At 38.4% G+C, this 11,150-nt stretch overlaps 1 protein-coding gene and 1 pseudogene across 6 annotated transcripts in view; both read right to left on the bottom strand.

Annotated features, from left to right (window-relative positions):
• The window catches only part of CCDC146 (coiled-coil domain containing 146), a 147,487-nt gene that overhangs the window by 51,162 nt on the left and 85,175 nt on the right, over nt 1-11,150 (bottom strand). For 3 of the 6 annotated variants that reach the window (XM_023533639.1, XM_011365232.2, XM_023533640.1), the window contains exons 3-4: nt 7,415-7,497; nt 3,793-4,002 (exon numbers count right to left, since the gene is read on the bottom strand). The exons of 1 other annotated variant lie outside the window; for it this stretch is intronic. In XM_023533639.1, the coding sequence (XP_023389407.1) occupies nt 3,793-4,002; nt 7,415-7,497 (293 nt within the window). Of the gene's footprint in view, nt 1-3,792; nt 4,003-7,414; nt 7,498-11,150 lie in introns of those variants that run through there. 2 more of the 6 variants (XM_023533641.1, XM_023533643.1) reach the window with 2 other exon arrangements.
• LOC111743124 lies at nt 5,004-5,122 on the bottom strand (annotated as a pseudogene).

The following is an 11,150-nucleotide window of genomic DNA, read 5'->3' as shown; positions in this document are numbered from 1 at the left end:
TATGATTAAACCTATTTTTACCCAACATGTAATTAAAATATTTCCCAATTGCAAAACAGACTTTATAATTAATAATTAAATAGCTTCAAAGTTTTCTAGTGAATGAGTGTACCATAATAATGTAATCCTAAATATTATCTTTTACTGAACCTACTACATGCCAGATATATGCATCATTTCTAAACTTCAGACCCTTGCTAAGTAAGTATAGTTATCTTCCTTATACAAATGACAAAACTGAGGAGTTAGCACCTTTTTCAGAGTCACATGGTCAAGGCTGAACTGACATTCAAACCCAGAGTGCTTTTCAGTATCAAGTTGCCTCTGGAATAATTATTATTTAATTATTCCATTATTTTTTAGACTTTAGATTACTTTCAAATTTTCATGTTTATGAATAATAATGTAATAAACAACTTTATGCATTGTCTTTTTTTCTTTTTGGATTCTCATTTTTGCATGGCATTACAAGAATTAAAAACTTATTTTATGCCTCTTGATATATATTAACTCTTAACCTTTTAAACTGACATTAACATTTAAATCTGTCTGACATTTTTAGGTTTCCCGACTAAGGGGTGATTCAATGTCAAAGTCCTCAGGATTCTTTTCTTTTCTGCAGCAAGAGAATCCTAACTAAAACCAAGCCGTCAACAGTTTTAGTTTTTAAGGACTTGTAGGTAAAGAAACAATGCAGGCTGTCTATAGCTGTCACTGGAGGTATTTAAGCATAGACTGAGTGATTGCTCAGAAAAGACTCAGGTATTTCTCACATATAGTCAGGTATGAGAACCAATTTTGGGACCAAAAGTTCTCAAACTCTGACAAGAATCAGGATCACAGAGGAAACTTGTAAAAAATTCAGATGTCATCTTCAGTGGGAAGGCTTAGAAAGAAATCAGAAATCATTAGTTTTAGTGTTAGATCTGCCTTTTAAACAAGTATCTCGGGTGCTTCTCTTTACAAAGACTATACTCTGCAAAACCTGTTTTAAGCTGGTTGTCTTCTTCGTTGTCACAGGTGGGACAGGACAGACTTTTTAGTGTAGAAGGTAAAATCTGTTATGGCTGTGAGTTTTTCCTTACTGCTAATCCTGATGATCTGTATGCCCTTCTGTCATATTCTAACTTGCTGGAATTCCAGATGCATTGCTAAAATAATTCCTGTTTCCTTTTTACTGGATCTGTCTGTTTCTTGGTTCCAACTTTGCTCTCACTGCTGGACTAAGAATGGAAAACAACTACTAAACTCTGGGTGAGCACCAACAGGGATGACAGGGACCAGTTATGGAAGAGTAAATAATCACTAAGGCCAGGATCATGTTGGGAGAGCCCTGCACATGTGCAGCATGAGTATACCCACTCTCCACATCCACACCCATGACAGACAGCACTGACGATGGCTGTTTCCTCTGCTGACCGACACTTGTCTGATACATCAGGTTTAGCATGAGAGACAATTTATTTGCTGTCCAAATCTTAGGAATTACTAGAAAGCAGAGAAGTCAAAAAAAGGTAAAGTGAAGGCAAGCAAAAGTCTGTAAAGAATATTGGAAAATCTCTTCAGGGAAAGTTTTTAGAAAGATAATGACTTCTTTGTTTCAAAAATTAATTCTCAACAGTATTTATTTAATTACTTTATTGTTTATTTGTAATGTATTAATTTAATTTATTTACATAGGTTACATATTTCTTGAACTACATATTTATCAAGAGATCATCAGTGAATATTAATCCCCAAACTAAAATTATGTATTGTAACAGATTTAATTATTAACCTAGCACATAATTGTACCTACCAATAGCATTTATTGTAGAATTTATATTTTGTGAAAACATGAGAAAAGCAACCAAAATATAGAATAAAATCTTTTATTTGTAGTGTATTAGAACAATATACTATTCTTAGTTGTTGCCAGTGATTCAGAAGTTCCTACAGATGTTGGGGTAGAGGAGAGCTAGTTATTTGGGCTTCTATGATTTAGACCCTGAATAAAATGAGAATTTGTTGTGCCGATGTGAAAAATATCATCTGTATATTTGGATGAATAGTCTTCTCTCAGTAGCTTAATTTTTTAAAATTTTTATGTGGGGATGGAAAAATCTTTTTTCCTTGGGGAGTGTTGAGTGAATTTGTTCTGAACCATGCAATACTAAATATGTTAAGCCAATGAAATAATAGCCTATTTTTCTTTCCTGATATTTTTTCCTGATATCTTTTGGTATCACCACTATTTTTATGAAAATAAGTTTGTTAATTTTTGAGCTCTTAATAGTTAAGAATGCAAGGGAGGTCTGCTTAAGCTAAAGTATCATGTATTACACATCTCAGAATACACACTAAACATTTCTGTAAATGTGCATTTTAAACGTTTTTGTTCACAGTAGGTCACTATGCATGTCCCCTCCCTATCTCAAGTAACTATGAACAATTTGCCTGTCTATACCTAAAAGGCAAGAGTTCTTTTTTTTTCTCCCTTGGCAGGAATACTTGGAAATTTTAAACAATTTAAATATCAACTGACTTATGTTCTTCTTAACCTTTCATGAAAATGTCAAGCCTTCATATTTTCAATACTAATGAACAACCACCAATTGTTTTAATTTCATTATTTTGTCAACTGAAAGAGTGCTTACAGAGCACAGAAATAGCTAGGCTTTCTTTTTATAGATATCACTGGTGAGCCTGAAACAAGTTTAGATTTAAAGACAAAAAAGAACTTAGATTTTTTTCCCCCTGAATATAATCCTCCTGGTTAAGCTAGCCTCCTTTATCCCCCAGCTGAAAAAATAGGCTACTAAAGAGGATTCCAAACTCAGGACTTGCAAGGTCCCCAGGAAGTCACTCAAGTCATTTGCTTATCTTTCAGCAGGACTGAATTATATTCACTTGGTCAGAAATCTACCTACTCTTAAAAATAGCCAGAGGAAGTTCTGCCACCTTAAATGGTAACAAATTCTAAGAGAGATGGTTTGGCTTTGTCTCTAGTACACAGACACAGCACACAGCACACCGCAGCACAAAATCTGGATTGCAGTCACTTTGAAGTTCATCTAAATATTGTGATTTGCTGAACAAACTCTTCAACTGACTTACTACTCACAGGAGGAATGTTAGAGGAGATTTTGGAAATAACATTTGTCCTTCTGGCAATACATTTCTACTTTAGTTCACTGAATGACATCCTTTAGGTTTGGATAAGTAAGTTTTGTCTTCCAAAAGGATGTAACTTTCTTCTTTAATCCTAAGGACTAGTTTAGTTATAGGAGAATAAGGTTAAAAATGTGGTCTGTGTTCCCATATTAGAAGAATAGAGTCAGATGTGATGCTCAGCTCACATAGGCTTATTTGGAAAGTGCGCCTGGGATGCTCGCCATGCAGACACAAGATCTGGTACTGCAAAAAAGATAAGGGGCCACCATCAGGGCAGTAGAGGGCGAGAGTGTGTGTGTGTGCTAAGTCCTTATTTTGTGGAGGGTGTTCTTTAGCTGCAGCTCCCAATGCTTATGGCTTTCCTGATACATGGAAAACATAGCAGGAAACTCCTTTTCCTGAAAGCATTTCCCTGTCACCTCGGCTTTTTTTCTAGAAGTTGTGTAACCTTATTGTTCAGGGTCTGGCTGTTCTAGGGAATCGAGGAAAGTTATAAGCTTGCAATCATCTTCATGTTGCTATCTCACACTCGTTGTACCTAAAATTTCTAATTTAGTCTAATTTTTTCTAATTTTGTTTATGTGGAAACAGCTTGGTTCGTATCTGTTTTCATTGTGCTTAAGAGAATTGTGTACTTACCTATTCAATCTGTACTGATTATGGAACTCTCTTTCCTTCACTGCATTGTATTCATTTTGATACTTGAGAAGTTGTTCTCTCATTTTGGAGACCTCAGTGGAGAATGCCTCTGGAAAATTATCAGCTTGCTGCAGGTGAAACTGCTGCTGTTCTATTTGCTCAGTGAAACGTTTGGCATTCTGGAGCAGTTGGACCTCTGACTCTTGTGTGCTGGGTTCCATGAAAACAGAAATTCATATAATGAGGAGTGTATACCACCTTCAATCCCCTTAGTAGCTCCTGTGGGGGTCTAGTGAGGAGGGGAAACAGTATGTCCACAATGCACTCCTTTACTTCCATTCCTGGGTTGAATTCAATTCAGTGACACTTTTGTACCAAGTATTGCACTAGGCACTAGAGGTAGATGGAGCTCACAATCTAGTAGAGGGGGACAGAAATAAATAGATAGCTGGAATACCAGGTGACAAGTGCTACCACTCGTGTCTAGATTAATATGCTGAGAGATAACAGAGAAAGGATTAAGTTGGATGAGAATGTGATAGTTGTGCTTAACTTCGAATAACAATTTTGATTTCTGTGGGTGGGGACAACAATAAGGAAAGAGTGGGTCTTCCCTTCAACTGCCCCAGTAATGCTGGCTCTCTTAGATTCTTGAATTCTCCTGAACTGATTGTAGGAAAATCTTTTCCTCCTTCATGAACTAAGAAAATATAGAAAGATTTCTAATGACACTTTACTAGGAAAGTAGGAAGAAAAATTCCCCTATAAAACGATGGACATAATTAATTTACAGATTTCTGATCCTAAATTCAATGCCTGACTAGCGCTGGACTTGAATGTCACAGTAGAGAGAGATTCGTACAACCCTAATTGTATTCTCTCATCTTGGCCCTATCTAGGGAGAAGGGTTAAGCATGTGACTAGAAGCAAATTTGAATGTACACAGAAATTAGGCTTGCTGGAATCTCCAAGATCTTCTAGAAGTCACTCAGCTATGCTGCAAGCTAGTATCAGCTCCAGCTTTACCAGACGACTTGATTCCTCTTTCTTAGAAACCTACTGCCTCATATTAGCTACTTTTCCTATTAGGAAGTAGGACCCGTGCCATTTCCTGTTTTATTTTATTATTTTTTTCTTCTTTCTTTTCCTTTTTTTTCTTTTTCTTTCTTTTTTTCTCTTTCCTTCTTCTTTTCTTTTTCTTTTTTTCTTAACGTGTATAGCACCCGATATTCCTAGGTGGTCTCCCATTCAAGTACTAACCAGGCCCAACCTTGCTTAGCTTCTGAGATCAGACGAGATTAGGCGCATTGAGGGTGGCATGGCCATAGACTGCCATTTCCTGTTTTAAAACCAGCAGTCTCTTTTGGTGTGTGCTCCCCACCATGTTTCCTCACCAGGAGAAATCTTTAGGTTTCACCTCATTTGCAGAGATGCTTAATGACTTGATCAAATCTGTCTCAACTGAAGCTACCAACTCTACTCATTTCCCAGGCTTTAATATATCATATGCTCAGTAATATCCAGAGAAAAATTTATTGGGACATAATATGTTCCAGGTACTATGTTAAGTACCAAATAGCAACAACAATAGCTACAATGATAACTTATATAATTTCCATTAATAAAAGCTGGAGTTATTTCTTACAATTCAATTTCCTTATATGCTAATATACTTTGTAAACCTAAAGTTATCTGATCTCTTTAACATGAGTCTTCAACTATGGAATTGTCAGGTATTCTCTTGAGCCACAGTGCCTGTTGTCCCTAGAAAGGAGGTGGGCAAGCTGCTTAGGGTTCCAGCCAGAACAGAAATGGTAATTCGCCCACTTGGACTTGAAAGATGGTGTCAGCAGAAGAGAATTTTACCAACTCTTATTACGTACTTTTATGGAAAACTCATTCATTTTCAGTTCAGCATTTCCAGCCAATATCTGCCCTGCTATAGCCCCAGCAGGAAGAGTAAGGTCTACTTCATCATGCCTTTCCCAACCACCAGGCAATGGGAGTAGGAGAGAGCGTTGGGTGTTTGTAATGCCAAAAGAAGGAACTAAGGGGTCAAGAGGAGATAAAATGTGGATAACAGAAGGGGAGTAATAGTTTTGCAACACAACCAGGAAGTAGGAAGAAATAATGCCATAGCCTTGGTCCTGCATTGCCATCTGTCACTGGGGCCCAGAGAACTGTGCCGTGGGCCAGGCAAGGAGGAAGCAAAGCAAGCATCCTGCAAGGGCTCTAGATTAGAGCTAACCAGAGGATGAGAAATGATGCAATATTCCTTGTATCTTCAAAGAGGTTTGGAGGGATACTCCAAGAACTATATGGGCTTTTCTCTTAAGTAGTGTTGGAAAAGATTACCCCAGACTTTATATCTAAATACTCTACACTCCTGAGTCTTGAGAACTATGTGCACACACTGGCAGGAAGGACTAATTGTGGGAAATGGAGTCTCTATTAAGGATGAGGGTGAGGATTTAACTTAGAGCTGGGGAGGAGGAGGAGGAGCCAAAGCTGAGGGCTCTGGAGGATGGTTAGGAAATTCAGTGGAGCTGAGTAAGAATGGGGTGGGATGAAAGTGAAGGATGAATAGGGATGCAGTTCTGCTCTTCTCCTAGTCATCCACTCTTGCTCTTATCCTCAACGTATCTAAATGACTGTTCAAGAAAAGAAGTAGGGGTAGTGGTTGGAGATTGGAGGAGAGAACGGCTGGGGAATGGCAGGATAGAGTTTCTATCCATTGCTGTCTTTCCTTGGCTTTTGATGAAGACTTTGTGCAAGGCTATGAAGCAGGCTGTGGGGAAAAGGAAGAAAGAAGTGCGGGAGTAGTAAGGAATAGCAGCAGAATAAGATTTCCCCTCTTTTTTTCACACTCCTTCCTCCTTGATTCCCAATGACTGATAACAGGTGCTTAGGAAACCTTGTTGAATTATTCTGTGGAAGCTTATTCTTCTGACCTGCTGCCGACTGGGCTAAGCTAAGATAAGTAGCCTCAGGTAGGAGGAAGAGCTAAGAAGTAGAGACCAAAGTTTCAGCAGATGTAGGCTAGAGTTGTCATAGAACCTATACTTCTGAGTGGTGAAGAGAGGTGGGGAGGAGATAATTCTATAGGAGTGTCCTGTAGCAGCTAAGGTGAATGTCCCATCAAAATTCCCTTGGCCTACTCTCATACATACCTACTGCACCTGTGTGCTTCTGCCTGAGAACTTTCTCTGGCCATAGGAGCTTGCTTGGCTTTTCAAAGGGCAAGCTAGACATGCCAGGAGCTCATTTTCCTAGCAGCAAACCTTAATCAATAAGGGATGGACAAATACTCCAGTTTCCTCATCCTTCAGCAGTAGGGTTCTAAGGTATATTTTATATAGTCACACAGAAGGTACTCAGTGAGACTGAGCCCCAGTTGCCCACAATGTTAACTTGAAGATTAACACATCCCCAGCAGGATTCCCCTCTTCCCTGTCTCACTTCTCCACTCTTTCATGATAATTTCTGGTGTCACCTCTCACACTTGAACTCAAATCCTTGCCTCAGAATTGGCTTTTGGGGGGATGCAAAATAAGACAGGTCTCATCACAAGTAAGAAACATAAATATGATAAAAGATACAGTCACATGGGTAAATAGCATACCTTACAACAGTATCATGCAGCAAAGTGTACTTGGCTTTTAATTCTGCCATTCTGGTTCCAGGAAGTTTTCCCATAGCATGTAACTAGCAAAGAGAACACAACATCACTCTCTTTATGCTTTAAGCAGAAGTTACACGGATATATAGTCATCTTATAAAATCTTTCAGTTAAACAGTAGAGAGAAAACATATGAGGCAATTTGGTATATTAGAAAGATGCGGAGTGTTTGGAGAAAATAGTTCTCATTCTATTCCGTCTCCAAGAAGCTCTGCGTCCTTAAGCAAGTCTTTTACCTCTCTAGATAGACTATGATTTTTTCACTGTAAATTGAGAGAATGAATTGAGTTAAATTCCTCCAATTCTAAAAAACATATTCCTAGTTTTAGCAAACAACCTGAATAGTGGAGATTACTAGGATGGCTATTTGTATGTTGAGAGAACTAATAATTATTGGGCATCTATTACAAGCAAGTGTTGTATATCAGTTATTTCATTCTCAAAAATGTTTTGTGAAGTAGGTATTACCTCCGTTTTAAATTAAAGTTTAGAAAAGTAAGTTGTCCAAAGTTACAGAGATATTTAAAGGCAGAGTCAGGATTGAAACCTAAGTGGTCCAGCTCCAAAATTCCAAGATCGCTCTCTATTCCACGAAGACTCTGCCTCTGCTGCCAAAGAGCATGACGATTTGTCTGGTATATAAAGCGATATTAATTATTGATTCCTTTTCATTTCTGGTAGAAGAACTTTTGCTTTACTCTCTGTGTTATGTGATAAGTAGTTAACAGACATCATAGCACAACATCAAACACTAAAGTCTGATGAGCATTTATAGTATTAGGTTTGACTTTGACTGAACTGCTAGTGAGTGACACGCTATCGAAAAACAGAACTAAAGAAAAGATTTGTTTTTCAATGCCCTGTGGTTATTACTGCCAAAATATTTCTTGAATGTATCCACTTTCCTCTCCTTTCCCTGATCCCACTAGTCTAAGTCACATCACCTGTCAGGTGGATTACTACAAAACATCCACTGCCCTCTCCCCATTACTGTTTCCACTCAGAGCCCCTATCCATTTTCTTCTCATGGAGATCTTTTTAAAAAAATCAAAGTCTTATTAAGCTGGGTGCTCAAAACTATTCAAATAGAACAGAATTCAAGGTCCTCGAAATAACTCTTAAGGTCCTTTCATGACCCTGACACCCTCCCAGCCTCTTACACAATACCCTCCTCAAGCTCATAGTACTCCAGACACACTAGCTGTCTTTTATTTCCAAAAACGTATAAATCTTTTTCCTTCTCCAAAGCCTCTGCACTGGCCAGTCCTCACTTTATCCTCACTTCACTTAAACTTTTTCTTCATACTTCAGTTTAAATATCAATCCATAAGAAGGCCTTCTCTGACTTCTAAATCTAAGATAGATATCCACATACATCACCCTCCCCCCGAAACTGTTTTTTATAACATATCACAATAAGTAGTACTACATTTATTTATGTTTTTTAAAAAGAATGTTACTCCATAACTAGTAAATAAGCACCATGAGGAAAGAACCCAGGTTACCTTGCTCCTCACTCTATCCTCAGCCAGTGGAACCCCAGAAACAGTGTACCTGTTTGGCAAATATTTGCTGAGTGAGCAAATGAATGAATGTAATGGATAAAATACAAAGGTTTGAGTCTACACAGTGGGATTTCATGGCCTCTCTACCCAAATCAGGGTAGAAAAACATTGCTAAATGCAGTATAAAACCATCTTTTCTTTGGGAAAGTGTCTGTGATCTTTCGCAAGGGCCCTACAAGCTGGTGCCAGGCCTGGGTTCCAATCCCCACAATGTTTATTTTTAATTTATGGGTAAAATATGGTGAACAGGATTTTTAAGACCTTTGAGGAGGTCCTACTTCTCACTATATGAAATATGTTAAAAGGTATTCATATATTGCCTTAAATATAATTTATATGTAACTTTTTAAGTGTGGAGTTGCTATTGCCAGGTTGACCTAAGGTTATATTTTATAGGTATTTAATTAAACACATTTATTCTGGTCCTGCAGTGTTCTTTCTGCATTTTCAAGCCAATATATAATTTATTTCAGGTCTCAAATATTTTCATTGGTTCCTGAAAAGGGAGTAAGCCATAGACACTGTGCCTTTAAAGTCTAACAGGTAAAAAAAAAAAAAGAAAAAAAAGCTTTGCATATGGACACTCTTAAAGGAGAAAAGTTACTAGAGAAAGGTTATACAAAAATAAGTGTAAGAGTGTGTGTTCGTATATATGTATGTGTGTACTATGAAGGCCATGTGGGGGCTAACCTTGTAAGTGGCCATGTAGGGGCTAGCCTTGTAAGTAGCCAACAAGTTAGCTACTGGAGGTAAGACATTGGGGGAGATGATTCTGGACTCATATTTTTAAAAACACATATATTATTTAGTTTTATTTTTAAGCTGAAAAAATCTCCCACCCACTGCCCTGCATGAGGGAAATAAAAGTGAATGTGACATGGGCCGTGCCCTAAAATAGCTCACAGTAAGAGGAGATACACACAAAAGACATTACAGACTGCTTAAATCCCAGTAGTTTTATTGTTAGTAAATAACTACATTTGACATTTTGTAATTTTCTTTATACTGTAAGTTAAAGCAAATAAGTGAAATTATAAATTATGGAACACTTCGAGGGGCTAGAACTTCTAGGATGGTGGTGTGAAGAGCCTGATGAATTCCTCGTTTTCAAAGAAACATTGATTACACTGGTCGAAATTATCTAAGACTACCATTTAAAGTCTCTGGATATTGACCTACGGGCATCCAAGAAATTGAGCAACATTTATTCAACAAAATCTACTGAAACTCAGTAAGAACACTGGGAAACTATGGCATTTGAACCATGAGTTGCATCTATCACCCCCAGCTCCATGTTGTGGAAGAACTATTCTGGGCAGGTTTGGCAGCAAGTGAAGAGCCCACCCATCTTCTCCACCTTCCTATTGCTGAAGATCTATTCAGGGGCGTGGGGCAGCCCCAGAAAACTGCTGCACACATCTCTCCCCACCCTCCCAGCTCTGTATTGTGAAAGAGCTTTACTAGGTGGTAGCTGCAATTGTTCTGTGGTGCTCACTCCAAGCTCCTGCTTTATAGGGAGATTCTGGGTAGGGCAACCAAGGAAGATCAGGGTCCCCTATCTCTCCCACTCCTGCTGATCAAGGTGGGGCTGAGTAAGCTGTGAAGACTTGCAGCTCTGAAGCCCTGTCTGAGGATGCTCACTTTCTGAAACAGAGTATAGAATATCCATGCCCCAGAGCATTATCAAAAACAATAGACATCACAAGGGTTAATAGTAAGTGGAGGCTAATAATAGCTTAGTGATATTGGTAGAGGCAGACGAGCAGAAGTTTAACAGAGAAATTGGGGTCCATGACAGCCAAAGAAGGCCTTGCTAAAATCACACTTGATACAGGTGGTCCAGAAGGCTGTGGAAAATCCCAAGCTGTGACCACACAGGAGTGACCAGATGAAGGTATTTCTAAGCTATCAGTGTCTGAGTTAAAGGCCAGCCAGACAGGTAAACTCCCTGAACTGTAAAAGTAGTCCCTAAACCACATACAGAATCAATGGAAAAGGATGAAAATGTTACTGGTTCAGGAGGCTTAAGCACAATTTCTGACCAATCAATGGCTAACTACTAAGCTATGTTGATATAGGGGCAATCCCCAGGAAGCCAAGCTTAAAAATTAAAA

This window comes from Pteropus vampyrus, unplaced genomic scaffold, assembly GCF_000151845.1.
Source record: "Pteropus vampyrus isolate Shadow unplaced genomic scaffold, Pvam_2.0 Scaffold107, whole genome shotgun sequence".
NCBI classification, from domain to species: domain Eukaryota; kingdom Metazoa; phylum Chordata; class Mammalia; order Chiroptera; family Pteropodidae; genus Pteropus; species Pteropus vampyrus.
Note: the sequence above shows the minus strand (reverse complement) of the source record. Positions and strands in the feature narration are given on the sequence as shown.